Source organism: Lagopus muta, chromosome 18, assembly GCF_023343835.1.
Source record: "Lagopus muta isolate bLagMut1 chromosome 18, bLagMut1 primary, whole genome shotgun sequence".
Taxonomy (NCBI): domain Eukaryota; kingdom Metazoa; phylum Chordata; class Aves; order Galliformes; family Phasianidae; genus Lagopus; species Lagopus muta.
In genome coordinates, this window is record NC_064450.1 from 4,573,244 (window position 1) to 4,598,707 (window position 25,464).

Below are 25,464 nucleotides of genomic sequence, written 5' to 3' on the forward strand. Positions count from 1 at the left end.
TGTAATTTGTCTTGCGCAACTGTCCCGTGAGCCTCCCCACTAAGGGCTGTGCTGCTTGGTCAGCCCTTTGGAAGATGTCCTTGGTGGGGGAATTAATAATTGACTCGCTAGCTGGCAGGTTAAAGGCTTATTACACGTGGTGGCACAACAAAAGGTGGAGCTACAGAGACCTGGGTCTTGGGCTGGGTGCAGGACATGGCAGCCCACTGAATGCGGGGTTCCATGGCACTTCTGTGTGATCTAAATAGCCTGTTTTAGGGCATCCTAAGCCACCAGCTCAAACTGTTTTAAAATGAATCCTGATGTTGCTGGCACAGAAGAATCAAAGTAGGTGGCAGAGCTCAGATAACTGTGGATCTGTGTGTCCAAGGCTTCTGCGTGAGTTCTCCACTGGGTTGGAAAGGTTGAGTTTGTTTGGATCTTCATCTGAAAGCACTGCCAAATTTGCTCTACCTTTTTTTTTCCCCTTTTTTTTTCCCCTTCCTGTAGAACTTACAGGAACGCTGTAGCTTGGATACTCGCAATTATCTGGTAAACATGGCCATTTGGCTAAAATTTAAGCCCAGGGGGAAAGGCAGGAGAATAAACAGATGAGATATAAATATAAACACGTCATGACATGCGAACAGTTGACTTATAAAACCAGGACAAAATCTTGCTTCTCGAGATAATGGTTTTGGACTTGGGCTGAACTGCTAATGTGTGCAGAGATAGGGCTTTCAGAGCTTGGTAACCGCGTGAGCAAAACACAAGTCTCAACTATGATCAAAGATTATCACAAATACTGCAATTACTGAGCAACCTCAGGATTGTGAATCAAGCCTATGGCAATATCTGGTGCCGTTTTGCTCTGTTTCTGTTCACTGGATGGTTTCAGTCCATGATTTCCGAACGTTTCAGCAGAGAATCTGAGCAAAAAAACAGAAAAGGCTGCAGGTGGCTGAGTTACAGAGAACCGCAGACAAACCTCACCCCAGATCCCTCAATTTCTGTTGCACAAAAAAGTCTGTCACGCTATAATTTTGTTCTCGTCTCACATTAGCCATTTTGTCATGTTATTGACAGTTTAATCCTGCTGGGCCTGGCACCGTGTTCCTACGCCAGGCTGGCTCTGATGTAATTTCATCTCCTCTTCTTGCAACTTTATCGAAGCCAAGCAGTTCCTTACACACCCAGACCTTAGGAGGAGAAGGAAAAGGGCAGTTTGCTGTGTCTTCTTACATCACCCACAGTGTTTCTGCAGGGCCTAATGCACATGCCTTAGCAAGAAAGGTTTTTAATCAATAAAAGGCAAACCACATTCTCTTTCTGTCTTTATTTAGGAAAATATCAGTCAAAACCTTCAGATGCTTCCAAAAATAATGATTTAAGGTCTCCTAAACTTAGATGTGTCAAGGAAGAAAGTCAAGTGACGGTTGTCAGGGCAGTGCAAATATTTAATTTAGAGCAAAAGTCAACCATGCATCTTGGATGCAGGCTCCTGACCCCTCTAAGAAGCAGTCCCAGTGAAGTAGAGGCTCCTTGCTCTCTTTGTTCCTTTGCTGTTCAGTCCAGACCTGAGTGTTTTTCCACGAATGCTCCTGTGTGGCAGCCGAGTCACCACAACCCAACAGTGCACTCGTGGACCCATAGCCATGCAGGCTAACAGACTTTGCACTGCTGCCCTTTACCTCTCATTTGCAGCATGTTGGCAGCACATGCGGATGTGTGCAGATGTTTAACTAGAGGTTCAGAGACTTTGCCTTTTACTGACCTCTCCAAGCCCTGCATTACAAAAGAACTGCTGTTAACTCAAGCACCCTTTTTCCTTAACCACTCTCTTAAACAACAAATTTGCTTCCCAGAGTCATTTTCCATGGTGACAACTGGCACAAACTGGCAGCTCCACATTTACGTACTGGTTCAGTCTTCATGTACTTTCCTATTTAGTGACTTCTCTCTTTGCCATGGCAAAAAGCAGCAATGCTTCAAACCCACCTTCTAAATACACTTTCCAAATGTTTTCTACAGATGGCAGCTGCCAGACGGCCGTGCTGGGGACCAGCACAGGCTGGGGTCAGAGCTGCTGTCAGGACGTGCCAGATTCCATCTGCTGCTGCCTCTCCTGGAAGTACTTTCTCTGCTCCTGGATGGCTTGTTCCAGCAGAGGCATGTTCATCCCTTCCACACAGGTCAATATTCGGGCTTTTATCACAGGACTCTCACCTGGAAATATAGAGGAAGCTTCTGTAGGAAGAGAAAGAGAAGTAGAAGCTCTGCGGCACACAGAAAGCTCCCTTTCTGGCAATGTACACTTCCAGGTGGCCAAATAACCATAGCCTGAGACCTTGCAGGACGCTGCTCTGCTGCACGCCTCCACAAGCAGCAGGTTAATTCATGATGTGATTCCTTCCTTCTGCCTTGTCAGCTGCCAAATGCCAATGATTGCCACTGAGCTCCCTTTGCCAGGTGAAGGCAGAGCCCAGGATACCAAACAGCATCCATCCACCCCATGGCTGCACTGAGCAGATTTGGCTTTTCCTATCTGAAAAGCATCAGGGTTGGGTTTAAGCCAACCTCTGCAGGCAAGAAGAGGGGACAACAAAGCTGGGCATAAAAGAGGCTCAACGCTGCCTGTTGAGCCAGGTTCAATGAACCAGAAGTTCATTGGTAGACTCAAGTGTTGCACTAGGGGCCAAGCCTTGTGAACACAATCAGCCTTGTGCACACAGCCTCTCAGCCTCCTGCCCTTTCATGCCTACAAAATGAGGTCAACTTGCTCCTAGGCAGTGACAACCAAAATAACATGCCTTCCTAAAGGAGCTTTGCAGCAGAAGCTTAGCAGGTGACTCACCAGATGCCACATGCACTGTGGCTTTCCACCCATTGCTGAGGGTTTAAAGGGCACAAATGTGAGTGTTTGTTATCAGGTATGGCCAGGACAACATTTGGGATTTGCTTCATAGCCCCACAGCCCAACTGAAATCCCATGCAAAGCTGGAATAACACTCAGGGCACCCCAGGAAGGCCAGCAGGATAACAACAGAGTGACAACAGGGTGACAAAGCCTGCCCATTTTCCACACGCCCCATCTCTGAGGGCAGGGTGTAATTAAAGCCTTTCAAGGATGGCAAAGACCAACCCAGCCAGCTCCCAACACGGTATTGCTGCAGTCAGCCACACTCGGAGCGAAGGCAATTGACCGTTGGTTTCATAAGCTGTGCTGCTCAGGCACTTCTGGCTTCTGAAGAAATCTGTACCAGAGCACCGGGTTTTCATCAAGATAAGGGCACTGGTTCCTCGAGCAGAGGGCAATCCAGCAGTGTTGTGCATTTTCCAGCACTTTGCAGGGGGGCTCATTTGATAAGAGCTGTAGCCATGGTATGGAGATGGATGCTGGAGCAGGGGTAGCAAAACAGCTTCCAGGGCTCCAAAGGTTCATCAGACTCTCAGCATCAAGTGCCTGAACCCACTGGACAGGAATGGAGACTGTGCAGCAGCATTTCTGGTTAAAGCCAACCTTCCTTTACTCAGTATCTAGTGTATCCACCACATCCTCATCTCCAAATTGGAGGGAAGTGGATTTGATGGGTGGACGACCCGATGGATAAGCAATTGGTTGAAAGGCCGCAGACAGAGGGTGGTGGTCAATGGCTCTATGTCCAGGTGGAGGCCGGTAACAAGTGGTGTCCCCCAAGGGTCTGTCTTGGGACCGGTGCTCTTTAACATCTTTATTAATGACATCGATGAGGGAATTGAGTGCACCCTCAGCAAGTTTGCTGACGACACCAAGCTGAGTGGTGCGGTTGATACGGTGGAAGGAAGGGATGCCATACAGAGGGACCTCGACAGGCTGGAGGGCTGGGCTCGGGTGAACCTGATGAGGTTCAACACGGCAAAGTGCAAGGTTTTGCATTTGGGCCGGAAGAACCCCAGGCACCTGTACAGGCTGGGAGGAGCGGTCCTTGAGAGCAGCTCGGCAGAGAAGGACTTGGGGGTCCTGATGGACGAGAGACTGAATATGAGCCAGCAGTGTGCTCTGGCAGCTCGAAAGGCAAATGGGATCCTGGGCTCCATCAGGAGAGGGGTGGCCAGCAGGGACAGGGAGGTGATTGTCCCTCTCTACTCGGCTCTTGTGAGGCCCCATCTGGAGTACTGTGTCCAGGTGTGGAGCCCTCAGTACAAGAAAGACATTGAGATTTTGGAAAGGGTCCAGAGGAGGGCAACTAAGATGATCAGGGGGCTGGAGCAGCTCCCCTATGAGGACAGGCTGAGGGAGTTGGGCTTGTTCAGCCTGGAGAAGAGAAGGCTGCGGGGTGACCTCATTGCAGCCTATCAATACCTGAAGGGAACCTACACCCAGGAGGGGAGTAAACTCTTCAAAAGGGCTGACAACAGCAGGACTAGGGGAAATGGTTTTAAGTTGAAGGAGGGAAGATTTAGGTTAGATGTTAGGGGGAAGTTCTTTACTAGGAGAGTGGTTAGGCCCTGGAACGGGCTGCCCAGGGAGGTTGTGGATGCCCCGTCCTTGGACGTGTTTAAGGCCAGGTTGGACGGGGTCCTGGGCAACCTGATCTGAATGTGTATGTTTGGTGGCCCTGCTAGGCAGGGGGGTTGGAACTACATGATCCTTGGGGTCCCTTCCAACCCGGGTGATTCTGTGATTCTGTGATTCTGTGAAACAGAGACAGCATTTACCTTCCCTGCGTTCAGCCTCTCCCAGGACCATGTAGAGAGATCCCAGCTGGGCTTCAAATGGTTCCACCAGCGTGGTGTCGATGTGGACGTGGTGCTGGGCTGAGCCATGCTGAGTGCTGAGAGTGGCTTCGGATCGGGCCAGGTCATAGCAGCTTAGCCTGGGAGCAATGGATTTGGGAGATGCACAGCTGAGATTGCAAACAAAGCCAGGGTACAGGGGGGCCAGTGGGGGAGCAACCCGGCCTGCAAGGAGCCCACGATACCCTCCTCACCTGCCAAACGTCCTCAGTGCTTCCCCTTCTGGAATGGAGCTGTTGATTTCCCATGGGAAGTAGTACACCCCAGCACTTGGCAGCATCTCACGCAACCACCACTGGCTCTGCAAAAGCAGATCTGAGCTCCTGCTACCCAGTTCTTGAACCAGAACTGGGTAACAGCATCCCAAAACTCCTCCTGTGCCCAGGTCCCCCAAGCAGAGGGCTGCAGGAGCTCGCACTGAGCCCTGAGCATCCTCCACAGCACGCAGAGTGAGCTGGAACAGGATGCAAAGCAACTTCAGCATGGCTTTAGCTTTGCCCAGCCAAAGCTGCGGCCAGGTACATGGCTGTGTCCTGCAGTAGTTCCTTTTGGCATTGCGTTCTCTCCTTTCTAGGTTCTTGGGTTCAGCATGCCATGCATTTATTTAATGCACTGCTTAATGCATGCACAACATCAAGTACAGCATACTGCATGCACACTTAGTGCGCTATCTCATGCACTATTTAGTGCCTGCCCGGTCCCAAATACAATATGCTACATGGAGATTTAACCAATTATTCAACAAAGCAATTACGAAATGCCTGCCTGCACGTGCAGCATGTTATGTGCACTCAGTGTTGCTATTTAATGCACAACTTATGAATGCATCCTTAGCCCCAGGTGCAGCAGTTATGTGCACATCCAATGTGCTATTTAATGCACAGCCAACCTGTTGCACACAGATTTAGTGCACCATGTAATGCATGCTTAGCCTCAAACACCAAGAGTTCAATGCACGCTTAATTCACAAGGAAGCCAAATTTCAGACGCAGCACATTGTGTGCATTTAATGCAATGTGGGGCGGGCACAGCCACGGATGCAGCATGCTGTGTGTGTGATTCCATGCAAGCCCAGCCGAGATGCACCATGCTGTATGCACATGTACAGAGCGTAATGTGCACACAACGTGCACTGCACACACAGCTGCAAAACTGCATGCATAGTTTAATGCACTCCTAGCATGCATGTTGCATGCGCATTAAGAGCACGATGCAATGCACGCCCAGCTCCTCATAGCATGCAGCACATCTATTCAAAGCACGACGCAATGCACGCCCAGCCCCAGATGCAACACGCTGTTTGCACACCGAGCACACACGCGCCTCACACCCAGCTGCAGCCGCACGCGTTTTATGCAGCCGCATGCGCTCCCAGCTGCAGCACGCCGGGCGCGCGACTGAAAGCGGCGTGCAACGCTCGCCTGGCTGCACGAGCGCTCAGAGCACGGCCGGCCGCCTCTCGGCCGCACGCACGACTCGAAGCGCGGCGCAGCGCACGCGGCACAGCGCGCAATGCAGCCCCGCGCGCACACACTCACCGCGCGGCCGCTCCCGCCCCGCCCAGCCCGGGAAAGGGGGCGTGGCCACGTCGCGGGCGGTGACGTCAGGGGGGCGGGGCTTCGCGCGGAGCCGGGTGGAGGTCGGGGACGGACGGGGCCGAGCAGAGCCGCCGCGATGATGAACGCGGATCTGCGCAGGGAGCGCGCCGCTGCCACCTTCCAGCCCGAGCTGCTCACGCACATCTTAGATGGAGGCGCTGAGCGAACCCGGCGCCGAAAGGAGATCGGTGAGGGCGGCCAGGCTGCGGGGAAAGGGGTCCGGGCCGGCTCTGCGAGGAGGGGGAGGGGAGAGAGGGGCTCGTAGGAGCGGCTCGGGCTGCCTGGAGGGGTCCGCAGGCCCAGCGTGTCCATGGGGGCGGGGAGCCCTGCACGGGACTGGGGTGAGCCTGGAACGGGGCCTGGTTCGCCATGAATTCCCCTTCTCACCGGGTGGGAGGTGGCTTCCCGCGGCTGTGTTGGCTCTCGTCCTGCACTGTTGACAGAATCACAGAACGGCCTGGGTTGCAAAGGACAACAGTGACCATCCGGTTCCAACCCCCTGCTATGAGCAGGGTCGCCAACCAGCAGACCAGGCTGCCCAGAGCCACATCCAGCCTGGCCTTGAATGCCTCCAGGGGTTCAACCTCCTTGGGCAACCTGTTCCAGTGCGTCACCACCCTCTGTGTGGAAAACTTCCCCCTCATATCTGACCTAAACCTCCCCTGTCTCAGCTTAAAAGCAATTCCCTTTGTCGTATCACTATCAATCCATGTAAAAGGCTGTTCCCCTCCTGTTCAAATGCTCCTTTCAAGTACTGGAAGGCCACAATGGGCTCACCCTAGAGCTGTTACCCAACAGCACGCTGTAACCTGCTTCTCTCCCCTCATAATCACGGTATATGGCACCTCTGAAATGCTCCCATTTCCTTCTCTGCCCCTGCCAGAGTGGGACAAGAACCAGAGGGAATGGCTTCAAGCTGCACCAGGGGAGATTTAGGCTGGACGTTAGGAAATACTACTTCTCTGTGGTCAGGCAGTGCAATGGGCTGCACAGGGAGGTGATGGAGTCACCGACCCTGGAGGTGTTCAAGGAATGTTTGGATTTGGTGTTGAGGGACGTGGTTTGGTGAGAATTACTGGCGATAGGTGGATGGTTGGACAGGGTGACCCTGTAGGTCTTTTCCAACCTTGGTGTTTCTGTGATTCTGTGACTGTCACAGGCTGCTGTTGCACAACTTCTGTGCCAAAGGGGATGGCAAAAATCTGTAGCCTCAAGGTATCTCTGTTCCCAGTCAGTGCAGGGGGAACAAGAGCAGTGCCTTCCTTCCAAGAGCCCGTGGCGATCAGATGTGCGTGAGGCAATCTGATTCTGCAGTGCCGGGCCGTGGGAGGGTGCCCTGCTGGTCTCACATCATTGAGTGAATCTCCTGTCGTGTCCAGAATGTGCCCAGTTTAAAATTTGGCTTATGGTGAGCGCCATACTCTGTGTCCCGCTGCCCAAAATGCTCTGAGAGCTTTGTGACTTCTTTCCAATTTCATTACCTTTTAATTCAGGGTTTCGAGTATTTTGGTACCTGCAGCCTGAGGCACAAGAAGTGAAAAGCTGAACCATTTCATGTGCAGTTTATCGAGGACTGTAAGAACTGAGTTTGTTTTCCTCTGTCTGTCTCCAGAGGCCTTAGTGATTAATGACCCTGACTTCCAGCACGAAGATTTGAACTTCCTCTCCCGCAGCCAACGCTATGAGCAAGCCATCAGGAAGAGTTCTCTGATGGTGATGAAGTTAAGAGAGTATGGAATTGCAGACCCGGAAGAAATCTACTGGTTCAAAAGGTACTTAGCTGTAGAATGTGCTTTGTGTGTGATAAAATTGCATATGTTAGGGCTGCACTTTAGTTTTCTATATAGAAAAAAAGACCTGTGATAAAGCCTGTTGAATTCTAACCTATTGATTTCAGATGAATACCTGTTGATCAGAATATTGTCCTTTCCTAGATTTTTAGCTAGAGATGCCTTACTAAAAATTACTCATTTTATTACAGAAGGTCCAAAATGGGGCTTGCAGGCTGAATTGCCAGAAGGTGTAAAAAATACACTGAAATATTTCAGCTTTGAATGGATCTGGTGGGGCTGGAGCTTATGAGAAAATCTTTTAAGGCTGTTTACTTCACTTTGCACTTAGGCCTAATAATGTTGCATTGCAGACATACTTGAAAGTATTCCAAGACAGCTTGTAAGTTCTTGTTGGTTGTGCCTTCTCTGTCCTGTCTCTCTCAAGCTGCTGGTGCTGTAATGGTTCCCTTTGACCTAGAGGCTATTTATTGTATCTGACTTCTGTTTATCTGATGATATTAGCCTTGGGTAAAGTTGATAAAAAGAAAACTGTCTTTATATCTGAGTTTCATTGCTTCCAGCTTGCAGGGAACTTGGTTCCTGACTTTGACGTGGTTCTGCCCTCAACTCTATTAAGCTTTTTCTGTTATAATCAAATGAGCTGCTTAACAGAGATTGCACAGCCATAGAACTCTGCACATAGGGCTGGATGTGTCCCCTGGCAGATTTCACAGCCAGTGTACATGAAGTAACACACAGTAGGATCACAAGCCCTGTTGAGTGGATTTGTAGAAAAGCTGTCACTGGCCTCAGGATGTGAATATTGGGACTGGTTAATTGAGAACACCTTGGTTAATTGGTTAATTGAGAACACCTTGGTTAATTGGTTAATTGAGAACACCTTGTCTGCTGTGATTTTAGTTCCAAAACTTTTAATCTATGCTGACCTCAGTCGTGAAAGGTTTTGTGGAGAACCTGGTAAGCATTCTTTTGAAAGCTGCTATCAGTTGACAGTGATAGCAAGGAATTCAGTGATTGTATTACATTACAGATGGTGAAAGTTAATGGTGCATATCCTACTAGACAGGAGTTTTCCTATGGGAAGCAATAGGGAAGTTATTGGATTATTTTCATGGAGAAATTTCAGGTTATTATATGCAGTATACCAGCTGATAATTTCTGTGAAGCTTACAGGATAAATGCAGTCTTTTCTAAAAGATGTGCAGCTTTAGCACGTAGCTGACAGCATTTTGTGAAAACAGGCTGCCTCAGAAGCAGCCTAATAATAGATTTCAGTGACTTTCTTAAAAGCTGATGTGGAGAAATGGTTTGGATTTGTTTAAACAGGAAAACAGAATGGTTCTGGTGTTGCAACACGCCTTTAATGAAGTTTATGAAACAGATTGAAGCCCTGGATTCAGCTGTCAAGTTGGATTCACTGTGATTGGCAATCAGATTCCTACATATGGAAGTTCAGGAAGTTTTGCAGTAATACACCTCGTGATCATCCCCAGAGATGGCAGGGACACATTTATTGTATAGGCAGTGATTGTCAGTGAGCATCTTGGGGAATTTTGGATTCACTGAGGTTTCTGGTACGATCTAACTGCAGCACAGTGCAAGGAACTGTAGTGGTTACCTCTGCAGCCCAGTCAGTGTGGGTCAGGCAGGCCCAGCCCTGCTCCTTGCCCACTGAGGAGGTCCTTCCAAGCTCTTCCTCAAGAGTTACCTGAAGAAATACAAAAGCTAGAAAGCTTTGCTTGCAGGCATTGCTCTAAAGTAAGTGATCCTGTCCTGTACCTCAATGTCTGGAATTGTTAATTTAGCGTTGGAGTCACAGGAAAACAGTCTTGGCTTGTGTTGTACTCTGTAGGTAGATTCTCCATCAGGCTAATCTGTCAAATCCAAGTGCCTTTTCCTGTGTGGGTGGCATTTGTTGCTATGAAATTTGGAAAGAGCTACGTTGCCAAAGTAGGGTGTTACTACACATCCTCTTGTAAGTGGCTTTGGAACTGCAGTCTGCTTATTGACTCACTGATGTAGCAAATCTGACTTCAGACCAGCATGGGGACCTTTGCTCACCGCTCGAATTACTTGTGCTAGGTGTAGCTGTTCACATTCAGTATTGATGCAGTTGCACAACTCAGTCTCTAGAGAACAAGCTGTGTAGGCAGTGGCGAGTGCTAAACGGGAATGTAGAAACTGAGAGAGGAAGCAGTAAAAACATACCAACAAAAGAGAATCTGTTTGCCCTCCTTTTGCAGCCAGTACCTCGTCAGTTTGTCCTGAAAACAGGATTCTCTCTTGTCATTTTGACCATTAAAAGGCACATTAATCAAATCCTAGCTGGATTAGCAAAGTGAAAAGTTTCTGCTGTAATTAGTTAGCTTTGAGTTCTGCTTTCAGCTTTGCTGACATAGGAAGCTGTTAAAGTTCTACAGGTTTGGTCAAAGAAATAGTATGACTTCCCAACACCAGGATGTTATTAGGTATCAGCCTGCAAAACACCGGTCTTCAGTCTGAGAAAGTACTAGATAAACACAAGGCATCTGGCAATTGTGATTAAATGTACTGATAAGCAATGGAAGTTGCTGCTGTCAATTCTAAGAAGATTTTTCTGGAGCATTGCCTTCAAAGAAGCTGGGTCTGACCTGATTTTTGTGACCACAAAGGACATGCTGCACCTTTGCACAAGTTCTGTCAATGGCTTCAGAAAACATGCAGAGGACTCCTTCCCAGGCTGCTCTAAGGCAGTGTATTTCAAAGTCAGCACGTTTTCTCCCTCTTGTCCTTTGGGGCCTAAAGAATGGACAGCTGGTAAGAGCACTGTAGGCAGTGAGGAGCAGTGCTGCTATTGCTACACAGATCCCGCAGCAGAAGAAAAACTCACTGAGGAAACTACAACAGTGCTGAGAATTATTCTTTCTCCTCGTTCTTGTAGCATATGTAAGCCCCTGATCAACATGGTAACTTCTGCTTTGTAAATGGGTGCTCCTGCTGTAGGCAGCAGCAGATTTTCTGGTAGGAAAAGCATCTGCAATGATCCCGAGAACTCTGGATGCTGTACTTGCATTCACACCACCTGAGAGCACAGTCAGAACATTAACAGCAGTGCTAGGTTACTTGATGACACTGGTTTTGCTCCTAGTCCATTTGGTATCATCCCTTTAAAATTGTGCATGTTGAACGTGCAGCTTGGTGGTGCTGGTAAAGCTTTGTCCTCCTTTCTCACCTTAAGGCTAATCTGTACAGTTTTCATAGGGATTCTTGAATTGTCAATAATTTATCCTCTACTCCCAGGCAATCATTCCAGGCATGTTGTAAAATACCAGCCACAAATGTTGCTGTAATTTGAAAAACTGTAGGTGGTATCTGCTTCTCAGTGCAGATCTGATGGCAACAAACTCTCACACGTGTTCCCTGGGCAGGTGTTGATACCCAGCAATGGAAGGATGCATTTCCCTCAGAGGTCTCTTAAACAGGTTGAGGAGATCTTATGTGTATGTGCAGGTATCCATGGAGAGCACTCATTTTTCTCCCATCTTCGAGTCTGGATGGAGGAAGCATTCATTTACAGTCAGTGGAAGATGGAAGAAACTGCTCAGGCTCTGCAGAATGGTGAAGGGAAGGTGCTGTCATTTACTGCCTAGCTTTTACACAAAGAAAATTTATAGCAGTTTTGTCATGGAGTTTGTTTTATGTGCCTGCCATTGTGGCTACAAATCATAACATAATTTGTTTTGATGAAGCGTATCTAAAACATCTGATTTCCCTTGCATTCCTTCCAGCATTAGCTTGTAGCAGTAATTTTAATTGAAGGTGAGGTTGTGATCTCACAGCTGATAGGGGCAGATAGAGATAATACAGAACTCTTCAGAAAAGCACTTGGTAACCTAAGAGGCCTTTTTCCTTTTCAGTACATAGTGCTTCTATGTGTTGAAGTACAAATAATGACCTCATTCTAGACCAGTAGCAGTTGTGGGGCTGATTACCACCAAATCTGAGGGATGGGGGGAGGAAATTTAGTTTTCCTGTCTGAATTTTAAGTTCCCAATGCATCTTTGTGGAATAATACTATTTAACTACACAACAACAGCAGGAATCACAGGGTGAATAAAATGCCTGAAATCAACGTTTGTTTCCCATTAGCACTGCTTCCAGTGCCTCCGTATTTGGAGGCTGGTTGTGGAATAAGGAAAGGTGGAAATAGCAAACGTAATCTGTCTGGTGCTGCAGCTGGAGAAAAGCCGTTCAGGATCGCGTTCTTGGTGAGACTGAGATCCAGATCCCTCTATTTCTCTCCTGTAGAGCATGCTTGGGCAATTTCACTGAGCCTTTCGGTCTGCACTTCAGCATGTTTCATAAAACCATAGAGACCCAAACGACTGATGCTCAGAAGAAGAAATGGCTGCCTCTGGTTCGTGGAGTCAAGATAATTGGCACCTACGCCCAAACCGAAATGGGACATGGTTAGTTCCTTCAGGGATCAGTGGGTAACCTCGCTTTGGTAACTCCAGTTTGTAAGTTTGTGATGCTCCCTAGGTAAATCTAGAAGGGGGAAGGTGAAATAGTTGGGTTAACCGTTGTTTTCTGCCTGACAGCAGGACAGCTGTTTCATTGCTCATCATAACAATCACAGGATTCCTTTTGGTCTTTTCCAGAAAGCACCTCTTAGCTGATCACTTACTTCATAGCTGTTTGCCTTTGTTTTAATGTCAGGAGGTTGTGCAGAGTCCTGGGAGGCTGCATTTCGGTTGAACTCGTTGGAACATATCAGTCAACAGCACTGTGCTGTGGTTTTTTTGCCCAAGTCCAAGGCATGCAGAGTTCTTTGTGTGTGCTCAGCCTGCATCGACAAGTCAGACAGAGACCCTCAGGTGCAGTGTAACGTGACAGGATTGCACTTTGTGTCTTCAAAAGTGAGGTATGCTTTGTCCCAAGCACTCTCCTTCCAGATGCTACTCTATTGCAGCTGTAGAGCTTCATGGAAAGATTTTGGTTCCAAAGAATGGCAACATCTTATTCCCACCATTGAGCAAAACTGCCTTCACTTCTTCAAATAGAAGAGTGCTCAATGGATAAGAACATGTTTTAGGCCAGAACGTGGAATTATGGACATGAAATGCTAACAAGAATAGTTTAACAAACCATTATTGGTTCTTATGCTGGCATCTGGACCTGGAAAGCATGATATATGCAAGCCTGGAGATCTGCTGGAGCTGGATGGTCTGTCTGTTGGGTTACAGCCCCTCATGGTAGTGAGAAATCTTCATAGAAGATGCAATGGAGAAAATCCTTTCCACCCTTCTGCTCCAGAGAGAAGTATGAAGCCTAACCCAGCACGGGAACTGAGTCCAAAGGATAACAAAAAAAAAAGCTCCCTAACTTGATTTGCTTTTTCACACAAACTGCTTTAATTCAGACACACAGCTATGCTGAAGTGATTGGATTTAACTTGCTGTTTCACATTAGATCATTGCACTCTCTTGTCTGGTGATGGTTTGATTTGCTTGTTGTTCTCACATTTGGTGGTAAAATTTCTATTTTGGCACTTAATTGAACTAACCTGGTGATAGTATGGGCAAGTGAACACTTTCCATACTGAATAATGAAAATACAACTGTTTGGCATTCCTGCTGTGAATGTTGAAGATCTATTTTCATCAGCAAAGCTTCTGCAATAATTGCCACTAAGCTCTACTTAAATTAAACTCGATGTTTAGGAACTGGTGGTGGGGAGACAAGCCTCTGGGTTACTGACTCAAACCCCAGCCTGGATGGGTGGTTTGAACGCAGCGTGGGCCTTCTTGGTAGCCTGAGTTGGTTTTAACTTATTTATAGTGAATGATTATTTGAAACAAAGTAAAACCGAAGCACAGAGCTGAAAGGGAAACAAAAAGGAGTAATTGAAGCACTGTGTTGTTTTTACCTGGCTTATATCTATTAGTAAGTAAGGGTGGTTTTTTTCAGTCTCTGACTGTCAGCTGCACTCACTTAAAATCTGGGATTCCAGATTAAAATATCCACTAGTGCTCAGTTGAGCTTGATCACTGCTCAGCCAGAAAGGGTATAAAGCATTGCTGCTGAGCTTACTGTGTTTGATATTTGCAGATACCTGCAGATAAACTCACCTTCAGTTGTTAAAAAGCTCTAAGGACATAACGAGTTCATGTTTGTGTGTGTTTAGGGGTGGCACAACTACAAAGTACTGATCCTGAATCTACAGCCCAGCTGTTTTAATGGCTTGCATTCTGTAGCATGCAGTATTGTCAGCCTTGCATATTAGGGACTGATGGTATTTAGTTTATTTCCTTTATATTTGTAAGCTAGGAAATAATTTTGAAAAGAGTTGAATTTTGAGAGGCTTTTCATGTAGATGAAATAACCTCCAGAGGAATGGTTTGTTGTGGAGTGAGGAGACAAGAAGGAAGAGTGCTCCAAGTCCTCAGAGCAAATAATACCTAAAAGGTTCTATGAAGCTCTTACTTTATTTTTATATCCAAAGGCTTAATGGACCATGGAAGCACCCAACAGTGATGTCTGGTGGAAGAGTAACTCCAGTAACCCGTGTTTACATGGAGAGATGTTGAACTTTTGATTTCCAAGTCCAAAAATGTTGGCTTTCTGGCCAAATGATGAGCACAACTTTGGGTTGCGCACGCAGAGCACTGTCTTGTTAAGAGAGCTGTTAAAAACAGCAAGAAGGGAGGAGATGGTAGCTGGGATTTTAGGAGGCTAAGGCAGTATATACGATGTGTATCTAACCTCCTACTAAAAGGAGTTAGGCTCTTAGGCTCTTAATAAGGAAAGTCCCAGTAAAAGCCTGGCTAATTGAATGAGATGAGCTGGGACTTTGGATGCTCTGTGCCCTCAAATAATGAAAAAGACTGTGGACTTTGCTCATTCAGAGATTTATTGCATCCAGCCCGACCACATCTTCAACAGACTGCCGTTCTGACTCAGCCCAGTTTTTAACTGAGTGTGCTCTGCTTTCCAAGCCATGCTGAGGGTCTGGTCTTCCTTTTTTGGTTTGGATTTAGCCTTCTTGATTGTACTGAGCATGAAATGACGTGCATGCTACAAATGCATTTGATGTAAGATTAGTAAGAAATGAATTGCATCATGCTTATTTCGAAGTAAGCATGTTTTGTATTGCTCAGATCTGAGGAAAGGACAGTGCTCTGGCTTGCTGAAATACACTTGCTGAATTCTGATTTACACTGTTTTTTTCTTTTTGTCTTTTCCTCAATCTCCACCACGAATCTTCTCGCTCGCTTCCCTCCCATAACACTGCCTTCACACTCCCATCCCATGGCACCTTTTCACAGCTTTGTTCATCGTGGACGGCCTGAGCCTCTGGATCTTCATCTGGGCATGTTCCTCCCCACCCTTCTCACCCAGGCAACCCCAGAGCAGCAGGATCGCTTCTTCATGCCTGCCTGGAACCTGGAGATCATTGGCACTTATGCCCAGACTGAGATGGGCCATGGTACAGTACATTCAATACATGCTATTGTTAAGAATGGCTTTGTATACAAAGGATTCCCCTGCCTGGGAAGAACTGTGTGTGTTTATCCCATGGTCTGTACTGGTGTGGTTGTGGCTTACAGGGAGAAGTGGGCTGCTTGTGAGGTTATTTTTGTAGTAGTCCATAATACCACACTCTGCTTGGCCTTTTATCCCCTGTGATGGGAGAGTTTGTAGCTGTAAGTAAAAGCAGGCTGAGTGCTCCTCTTGTGCCATTGAAACCAGCAGAACACCTCGTGCTGTGGTGCGACTGTGGTGGTGTCAGTCTGATGACATCTGTGCATTTCTATGCTCACCATTCTTTCCAGTGTGATTTCTGCTTTGCCCTAATTGACAGTCAGTGTGAAGACCAAAGGAACAAAGCTTTCAGACACTGAACAAGATGCCAAAAGAGTAAGAGCTGTTTGTCACCTTGGGACTGACCTTGGATCAGAGAACATGTGGATGGCTTGGTTTCAATGCTCATGTTTTGTGGGGTCCCCAGTTTTTCAGCTCATTCTTATGTGTTTGTTTTTTCTTTTAATTGGACCACAACAATTTTTTATGTATCTATCTGAAGGTTTTGTTCTTTATTGCTACTTGTTTGCTTTCAAGCTTTGAAATGGACTGTGACAACTCCAGCAGTATTGATTGCAATACTTTTAATCCAAGTCTTACACCTTGGGAAACTAAGTTTGACACCTGAAGGTTGCAGATAAGAATTACTCTCTAAAAACGAGCAGGGTTCACCTTTGTGCTGAAGGGCAGCGTGGAGACTTTATGAAGCACAACACAGCTGCAAATCTGTGAAGAATTCCTTGCATCTAGTGAGGTTTGAAGACTTTCCCAGCAGAGTAAGTGTTAAGCTGCCCATGGAAGCCTACCATTAAGCTCTGTGCTTTGGGAACATGCAGGTGCATCAAGGTGATGTCCTTTTTTTCCTTCTTGAAACTCTGGTGTAAAGTTGCTGCCTCTGCTGTGCTTTGTCAGTCCAGGCTGTCACGAGTTTTGCAGCTTGTCCAGTTTAAAATGTAGTCACAGTGATTTCTTTCACTGATGCAGAGGCTGCCACTGCTGAGGCAGGTTTGTGTGAGTTGTGGAGCAAAGGGTTGAAGGCAGAAAGCAGTTTGTACGTGGAGTTGTTGAGGTATTTTGCAGTCTGCTTGTCTGACTGCATCAGTAACAAATGCATGCCCTTACTTGTTATCTGGGAGCTGTGAATGACAGATTGCTCCATCAGGAGAGGAGGATGTAGGCCTGAGATGATGGGTGCAGTTAGTTTCATCTTGTGGCTGAGAAGTGTGTTTGTTCATTTTGCACTTAATCAGCCTGCAGTTTTAGTGAAAGCCAGGTAATAGTAGTGATGTGGACCTTGTTATTGACAAAGGGCTGCTGGTATGTAATAAGAAGCAGGTGTCAGATTGGAGGTGCTTGGAAACCAATTTTAGACCACTGAAACAATAATATGTTTTCAGAGAATTGGCTTCAGACCCCAGAATATGATCTGAATCTCATTTATTCTTCAATTAATTAATATTTAATCCTTTAGAAAGCCAGAAAGTAAAGTTAAAACTTGTCCATTGCTACTGGAGTTCAACTTTCCATTGCTCAGTTCAGTTATTACTTGTTTTCTGACTGACTTTCTGCCAAAATAATGCGTTTGCTTGTTTTCAGGAACTCACCTTCGGGGTCTAGAAACTACAGCCACTTATGACCCTGCTACCCAGGAGTTCATCCTCAACAGCCCCACTGTGACCTCCATTAAGTGGTGGCCAGGTGGACGTAAGTGTATCTGTATGAACCTTCAGGATATGTGAAAAACTGAGGCAGTGATGCCATGTATCACAGCAACAGAATGATGCTGGAGGCTTGGTGCCAGGAGTTGCCCTTTGCACTAGTAACAGATTTATCAGGGCTTACATAAACTTCTGTGCTCTGGATTATTGCTCTGAATCATTCACTCTGTGCAGATTTGGTATATTTTTCTCTGCAGTGTTAAATCTCATTGAAGCATTTGAGGATTCAGTAAGAAACTTCCCTTGGCCTTACTGCCAGCTGTGCCACGGGCTCAGTGTTGTACAGCCTAAAGAATAATAATTTGCAGGCATAGGCAACCTTGTTTGTCTAGCTGTGGAATCTGGATGGTAATCAGTGTTATTAATCTAATAACATGAAAAATGTTAACTTTGCATCCTGCTTTAAAGGAAATAAGACTTCTGTGTGTTGCCTTTTTGACTCCCACTCCTTCTGTAGTTGGAAAGACCTCAAACCACGCCATTGTTCTGGCTCAGCTCTACACTCAGGGCCAATGCAAGGGACTGCATGCCTTCATTGTTCCCATACGGCAGCTGGGCACCCACGAACCTTTGCCAGGTAACAAATTCCCTTAAGGATTCAGTGCTTGTGGGGCATCTTCATTTCTGTTTCTCTTTGGCTACGTACAGCCATGTTTGTCTTGTTAATGAGCAGCTTATTGCACTCACTGGTTTTAGTGGGTGGTGGATTGTGGACCACAGGACTTGAAACTTCAGGAGTCTTACTGGTGACTGGGCTGCTGCTGACTTCCACGTCATGTTTTCAATGTGAGGGTCAGTCTGGAATTTGATTCTGTTCCCCTTGTTTGCCAGGTAGGGATTCTGTGAGGCAGCACATGCTTCTACATCCTGAAAAGGGCAAAATAATAGTTAGAATTGAGATGGATTATTTTTAGAGATAACTACCCCAGTCACTATACAGTAGGAATGCATAAAAACAGTGAATGCCCTTTGTTTTGATGTTGGTTGTTTTTTTGCCCACTAAGGTCCTACTTAGCTGTTGGTCCTTACAGCATCAGGGCTTTCTTGAAGGCATCTTAAACCTCGTGTGAAGTGTTCCTCTTTTGTAATGCAAATGGCTCTGTGTGTGGCAGGGATTACAGTGGGAGACATCGGGCCCAAGTTTGGTTATGATGAAATGGATAATGGCTACTTGAAAATGGACAACTTCAGGATTCCTCGGGAAAACATGCTGATGAAATATGCTCAGGTAAAGCAGTGAATTTCAGCAGATGCCATTAAAAGGCACTTAAGGCACTGTGAGTTGCACGTTATCAACTCCTTGTTTAGGTGGGCTGCTTGGAAGTACTTTCTGAGCTTCGAGCCCGAGATACGAATGTGTAAAAGGGAGAAATCTTTAAAAATCAACAGGCTGTATTTTTTTTTGGTAGGTTGAACCAGATGGCACCTATGTGAAACCTGTCAGTGATAAGCTCACCTATGGGACCATGGTGTTCATCCGCTCTCTGATTGTAGGAGATTCAGCTCGCTCCCTGTCCCGGGCTTGCACCATTGCCATCCGCTACAGTGCAGTCAGGCACCAGTCTGAGCTAAAGCCTGGGTAAGTGCAGTGAAATAAAAGAGCAGCTTGAATGCTGACAGAAAATTCCTGAATACTGGAGGGGGAAGGGACTCTGACGTTGTTTGCTTTGGCGTTTGATAGTTTTCAAACAGTTTCACATTGCAGAGTGAGTAATCTCCTGTACTTGACTGCCCTTGCCCTGCTGGAGACTTTCGTTGCACAGTCTGAGATGCTCTGATGTGAGACAGATGCAGCTGCTTCTGTTGAAGTGGAGTTGAATAGGAATTACGAGCAATTTGCCAGTCGCTGGCATGCTATAACTCATCAATCTTTTGCTCTAGGGCACCAGAACCCCAGATTTTGGATTATCAGACCCAGCAGTACAAACTGTTTCCACTTCTGGCAACAGCATATGCTTTTCATTTTGTGGGAGCCTACATAAAAGACACGTATCATCGCGTTAGTGGGGACATCAGTGGTGGAGATCTGAGTGAGCTGCCAGAGGTACTGTATGCTTTGGGAATTGGGGGGGTTCTGATTTTATCTGAGAAGTGCTTACAGCATTGGGACGACAGGCGTCAAGCCTTTTTTGTTTTCACTCCTGAGATGTCTTGTAATTTAGATTCAGTGAACACAGATCTAGTGTGTGCGTGGGACTTATTCTGTCTTGTTTGCACTGTTCATTTAGCAGTGCTTAACGAGAAAAAATAGATTGCAAAGAAGGCAGAAGGCAAGTATGTGTGTATATAGAATGTAAAGGTATTATATAAATATCATATATAAAAATTCACTTTCCAGGAGTGACAGCTTATCATAGAATCATAGAATCACCAAGGTTGGAAAAGACCTAGAAGATCATCCAGTCCAACCGTTCACCTATTCCCAATAGCTCCCACTATTGGGACCTATCCCTCACTTGAAAGTGAAGTTGAGACTGGGTTTAGGTCTGTGCTGTAGCTTGATTGTTCTTCCAAGTGAGCAGAGTAGAACTGATGTGTTATCAAAGGTATGAAGGGATTGCTGTTGTAAAATGTTAGTTTTCAGCTAGGGATTCTGTTTGAGAAGCTGATGTGACAAAATACAATTGAAAACAGTTTTCTATCTTTACATGTAGTGTAGAAAGGATGGGATGCTCAAGAGAAGTCTTTACAAGTGTGGAGGCTTTCATAGAAATAGTTCAGCTCAGGAAGGAATCCTTACAAACAGAACAAGACCCCGTGGGGTGGTGTTTTTTCTTTTTTCTGGGAGCTGCAGTGCTTAGTAGGTACGTGTGCAAGGTAATAATGGAATATTAACATAACTAACTTGCTTTCCTTTTGCCCATCAGCTGCATGCCCTGACAGCAGGGCTGAAGGCATTCACTTCCTGGACTGCCAATGCTGGCATTGAGGAATGTCGGATGGCCTGCGGTGGGCACGGCTACTCTCGTTGCAGTGGCATTCCTGACATCTATGTCACGTTCACCCCATCCTGCACCTACGAAGGAGAAAACACAGTCATGATGCTGCAGACTGCTAGGTATGGTAGCTTCCACGCCGTGACTTTCTGGCCTTGGCAGTGGGATATTTGCAGCTGAAGTGGTGTATTACTATGGAGCAGGACTCTGGTTTTGATAAATGCACAATACCTGCAACTGTTCTTTGTTACATCGACCTCAGGTAAAGTGACTTCATTGAGACAACTAAGAGTTGCTGTTTGTTGTCTTTATTTTCAGATTCCTTGTCAAAAGTTACAACCAGGTTAGTTCTGGTCAGCGTGTTACTGGCATGGTCTCCTACCTTAATGATCTCTCCAGGCAACGCATTCAGCCACAGCACGTGGCTGGTAGGACTGAAACTGTGCGCATTAATGATCCGCTCAGCTTGGTAGAGGCCTACAAAGCACGTGCAGCCCGGTGAGTTTGTGCTTGTTAGACTGAGCAAGGCCCTAATGAAGTGTGTTGGCAGGTGGTGGTGTTGTGCTGCTTGTTTGTGTGAGGTTCTCAAGGTACAGTTTGTAAAGCTTTGCTTTGTGTGCCACTTCACCAGGCTGGGACAGAATGAAGGGCTCGGAGGTTACAGGAGGCTACATGCAGCCTGGTTACTCTGAAATATCTTTCTCATTTCAATATAAAGTATATTCAAGCATACAAATAATACCAACGTTGTTTAAACTGCTCAGTGATCTATCTGGAGAGAAACAATCCTGATACTAAAACCTGTTGTGAAGGAAGTGTGAGAGTAGAACAGATTACCTACGCATGAATAGGTATTCAAGCACCAGTGTTTTGTTGTTAAGTGTCTTTTTCTCCCTACACAGCTGTGTTGTGACTGCACTGATGCTAGGTGTTCTAGAACTAATGCTGGCCCCAGGCTATGTATTCTGGTTTCAAGCATAATCTCTGAGTTCTTATACGTTAGATTAAATTCATATGAATTTGGTGTATGTCATCTTGTTAAAGTGGTGTTATTATAGAACCTGTTTTTCTTTTCCCATAACAGGCTTGTGGAAGCTGCAGCAAAGAATTTGCAAGCTGAACTGAATCACAGAAAGAGCAAAGAGGATGCGTGGAACAAAACTTCTGTTGACCTTGTGCGAGCATCTGAGGTCTGTGATGTACTTGGTGAAGAGGGGTGTGACAGGACTGCTCACCCCTTTGTGGACCTAGCTCACCTTCCTCCTGTCTCTTGTAGGCACACTGTCACTACGTAATTGTGAAGCTTTTCACAGCAAAGCTGTCTGAAGTCAGTAATGCAGCTGTCTGTGCTGTGTTGACTGAGCTGTGCCTCTTGTACGCGCTGTATGGGATCAGTAAGAATGCAGGGGATTTTCTGCAGGTTGGTGTCTTTCTCCAGTACTCTTCAGTCTCTAGAGCCAGAGTTCTTGTTCACAAAGATGCTTCAAATGCAGAGCTGCAGAAATGGTTAGGCCTGATGTTTTGACTGCTCACTTAAGATCAGTAGCAATGCAGTTCTGATGGAAGGCCCTTATGAGGTTTCCCTTGTTTTCCGACAGAAGTAGAGTTGGATGATAAATGGTAACTGTGCCAGGCATCTTCTCATGCTTGTACCCTATGACAAATCGCCACTGGGGTCAGAGGGAGATCTTGCATCTAAAGAACCACTGGATTTTTGGGTGGGGGAAGGCTAACATGTTCTGAGGGGGGAAGGTTCTTGTCACTTGCATACTGGGGTGATAATCTGGTCGGTTGGTCTGTTTATTTTCTTTTTCCAAGGCGGGTATTTTGACAGACACCCAAGTTACTCAGGTGAACCAGCGTGTGAAGGAGCTCCTGGCTGTGATTCGTCCCAATGCAGTAGCACTGGTAGACTCCTTTGACTTCCACGATATTCATCTTGCATCTGTGCTTGGCCGGTATGATGGCAATGTGTATGAGAACATGTTTGAGTGGGCAAAGAAATCCCCACTCAATAAAACAGAGGTAAGGAAACCTTATTTATTCTTAGGTTATGTGTGTCCAAGAAATAACTCAATTTAGAGTTGTCTAGTTATTCATCTCAGGGTGGGGAGGTGCTGAAATCACTGGTGTTAGTGGACCAAAAGTAGTTACCTGCTTCAGGTCCTCTGCTTTCAGCATACTTTGTAGCTACACTCCCACCTGTACCTCACATGCAGTCCTGCAGGATGCTTTTGAGCCCCTCAGTTGCATGTGGGAATCACACTCTGCCTAGAGATCCTACTGGGTAATGTAATGGAATTTAAAAACCGTTGTCACTTGCTCTGAATTCTGTTTAGTGACAATAACTGTGGAAGCCTACCTCTTCTATGGCAAATCTTCCAGTGCCTCGAGGCAGCAGCAGTGACTGTAGAAGGAAATCTGCTCCCTTGTAGTGCTTTGAAGATGGCAGGTGCAAAGGCTGTAGCCACAGCTGAGCTAATAGAAGAAACTAAACTGGTTAAGAGTCAGTGTCCCTCTTCCATCAGTCAAAACAGAACTGTAAATCCTGTCATAGTGGTCTTTACTGACCTTATTTAAGAGCTGTCTGTGTGGCTATAAAATAGCTTGCATTTTTTCCCTTCTTCCAAACAAGGTAGTGGAGAAACATTTGTTTTGAGCCTATATTCTCATGGTTTGCCATTCAGGCACCCAAGTGCTCACTCCCAAAGGACTCAGGTGGCTGTTCTAAGTCCTCAGATGCCTCTGATTCACAATTAGCTTTACACATCTTGAAAAAAGTGTTTCAAAGTGTGGGCCTGATCTTGCTGTAACCTCTCTCTTGCCTTCTTTACAGGTTCACGAGTCCTTCCACAAACACCTGAAGCCAATGCAATCCAAGCTGTGAAGCCTGCTGTCTTTTTAAAATGCACAATTGTCTTGCCCTGAAAACTGGATGTTTGTGTCCTCTCTTCAGGCACCTGAATCAAACCTTTCAAATCCTGGTAGCTGTAGGACAGTGAATAATTATAGCCTTTCTTTTCACTTTTATAAATGGAGGAAGTGTTTGGGGAGAGTGCCTAGGGATTGATGCCTGTTTTTAAAGTGCAATTATAATGGTAAAATTAACCTTTTAAAATCTGGAAAAGCTTTATGAAGTCATGAAGAGTTGCTTTTGTGAAGCTGATAGGTGGAGAAGTTACTGTCAGCTGGAGGAGTAGCAGAATTTTACTACTAAGTAGTTAACAGCCCTCAGGCAATAGCTTGGAGTGAGCAGTTGTTTTCCCCACCCCTAAAAGCATCCACGTCCTGGTGCTTTTTTTCCCCCAAGATTAGCACCAGCTCTCCTTGTTTCACAATTGTTTATGCTATCTAAAGCCTCCTGCATGGTTTTGTGCACAGAAACTCTGCCTGTAGCATTACTTCCCTAATGTAGCTGGGAAGCAATGAGTATCCTTGTCAGGAGTTGTGCTTCAGTTTTCCTTCCAGAAAACATCTCCATGTTTTCCAGTACATCCTTCTTTCACTGCCCTGCAGAAGCTCCCTTTGTGCCAGCACTGTCACCTTAGGCTTTGTTAGCAGGAAGTAAAAGGAGAGGACAGTGATGCTGCTCTGAGGACAAAACAAATAGTAATCAGCTAGGTGCTGATAATGGACTGTTCTGCCCTTTTAACTGTTAATATTTTCACGATGCTATCTCAAAGCACTTTACAAATGTTAATTATGCTGATTGATGTGGAAAAGTGTCATAGGAGAAACTGCAAATCTGATAGGGAACAACGAAGCCAGTGTTTGAGGGCAGAAACTGGTTAGCCAGAGTCCTGGGGTCTTCAGATTGTCCTGGGATGTTCTGGTTTTTAAAGGCATTCTTCAAGAAAGCAACAATCCCAGCTGTAGAGTCCAGGTCTTTTCCCCACTCATGCATTTCCAAGCTGTCTCTGATTTGCTTTGTGTTTTAAACATTGACTTACGACTTGCACAGCGCTGTTGGAATGAACAGATCATTTAGTTTTAGCAGAACCTCCCGGTGCCCAATGAAATCAGTGCAATGAGCAAAATTACTGCTTTTCAACATCAAGAACTCTGTTCAGCGACAATGAAACCTTTCTCCTCTGCAGATCAGAGAAACTCTGAGCTTAACATGGCAAAAAACAACCCCACAAAACCACCCAAAGCTTCAGCATGAACCTGCAGTTCGGAGGCAAGGTGCAGGAAGCTGCTTCTCTGAACTTTGGTGTCGCTCACTAATCTTTCATCATTTCTCCTGGAGAAGTGCTCTGTGGTACTAACAATCATTAGTCAGGATCTTTAGCACCGTGCACAGCAGCTCAACAGAAAGAGGAATGCTTCATTTTAATTTTTATTTCATTTAAAGCAAACAAGCCTTGCGGAATCTTTTGGGTTGAATGAAACTGCTGCTGTTCAGGTTCCCAAATGGTTTTGCCTTCTGCTTACCCAGGTGAGCAGATTGACCTGGGGAGGGATGATGGAGGAGCAGGGAAAGGTTGAAAATTTGTTAATGAGAACAGTGCTAGCTCCATGTGTACAGATGTAATAAATGACAAACACAAAGTGTGTTCACACTGTAAGTCTTTTTCTTTTGACTCTCCTCCCTTCCCTTCGATGGATCATCTTTAAAATAAGAGGTGAATTAGAATGAGGTGCTCCAAAGATGACCTTTGCAGAGGATCGTGCTGCTCTCAGGCAGTTGCATGAGGAAATGTAAGGCTTCTCTCTGCCTGCCATAGAATTCCTACAAGAACCCACCTTAAATCTGCTGGATTTTGTCTTGCCTCTCATGCTGATCACAAGTACAGAAAGAATAAAACTGAGAGCAAAACTGTACATGATGCATTACTTGGTCATTATTGCTGATGGCCAGCAAGCTGCTCACTGCCAATGCAGAGACTTGATATTGTTTGGCAGCAAGAACTTTGTTCTACAAAGTGTTTCCTCCTGCTTTTTGGAGTCAATGGTGATACAGCAGCACTCTGCTGTGCGTGGCCATGGGTGAGTATGTTGTATCCTTGTCAGCTTGTTGCTGCTCAGTGCCACTACTTGAATGGCACGGCCTGCTGTGCCTTGCCTTGTCTGCTCTCCACAGGGCATTTCTGCTCTGCCAC

The 25,464-nt window shown here is 46.0% G+C and overlaps 2 protein-coding genes across 4 annotated transcripts; one reads left to right on the plus strand and one right to left on the minus strand.

The window, feature by feature from the left end:
* Positions 1–1,273: 1,273 nt before the first annotated feature.
* Positions 1,274–6,270, minus strand: TEN1 (TEN1 subunit of CST complex). 2 transcript variants are annotated; one of them, XM_048964761.1, is made up of 4 exons: positions 6,064–6,270; positions 4,950–5,056; positions 4,678–4,835; positions 1,274–2,205 (listed from the first exon to the last, which is right to left on the minus strand). In XM_048964761.1, exons 1-4 carry the CDS (start codon positions 6,118–6,120, stop codon positions 2,069–2,071), a joined length of 459 nt encoding a protein of 152 aa, XP_048820718.1. In that variant the 5' UTR covers positions 6,121–6,270; the 3' UTR covers positions 1,274–2,068. The 2 variants fall into 2 exon arrangements, with proteins under 2 accessions (XP_048820718.1, XP_048820717.1); XM_048964760.1 differs by lacking the exon at positions 6,064–6,270 and having other exon boundaries at positions 4,950–6,026.
* Positions 6,271–6,360: 90 nt separating this feature from the next.
* ACOX1 (acyl-CoA oxidase 1) lies at positions 6,361–24,922 on the plus strand. 2 transcript variants are annotated; one of them, XM_048964759.1, is made up of 14 exons: positions 6,361–6,541; positions 7,966–8,125; positions 15,453–15,613; positions 17,305–17,412; positions 17,884–18,003; positions 18,539–18,654; positions 18,836–19,005; positions 19,308–19,470; positions 20,294–20,484; positions 20,681–20,860; positions 21,447–21,552; positions 21,639–21,782; positions 22,181–22,387; positions 23,199–24,922. In XM_048964759.1, exons 1-14 carry the CDS (start codon positions 6,430–6,432, stop codon positions 23,247–23,249), a joined length of 1,989 nt encoding a protein of 662 aa, XP_048820716.1. In that variant the 5' UTR covers positions 6,361–6,429; the 3' UTR covers positions 23,250–24,922. The 2 variants fall into 2 exon arrangements, with proteins under 2 accessions (XP_048820716.1, XP_048820715.1); XM_048964758.1 differs by lacking the exon at positions 15,453–15,613 and adding an exon at positions 12,434–12,594 and having other exon boundaries at positions 6,362–6,541.
* Positions 24,923–25,464: the final 542 nt, after the last annotated feature.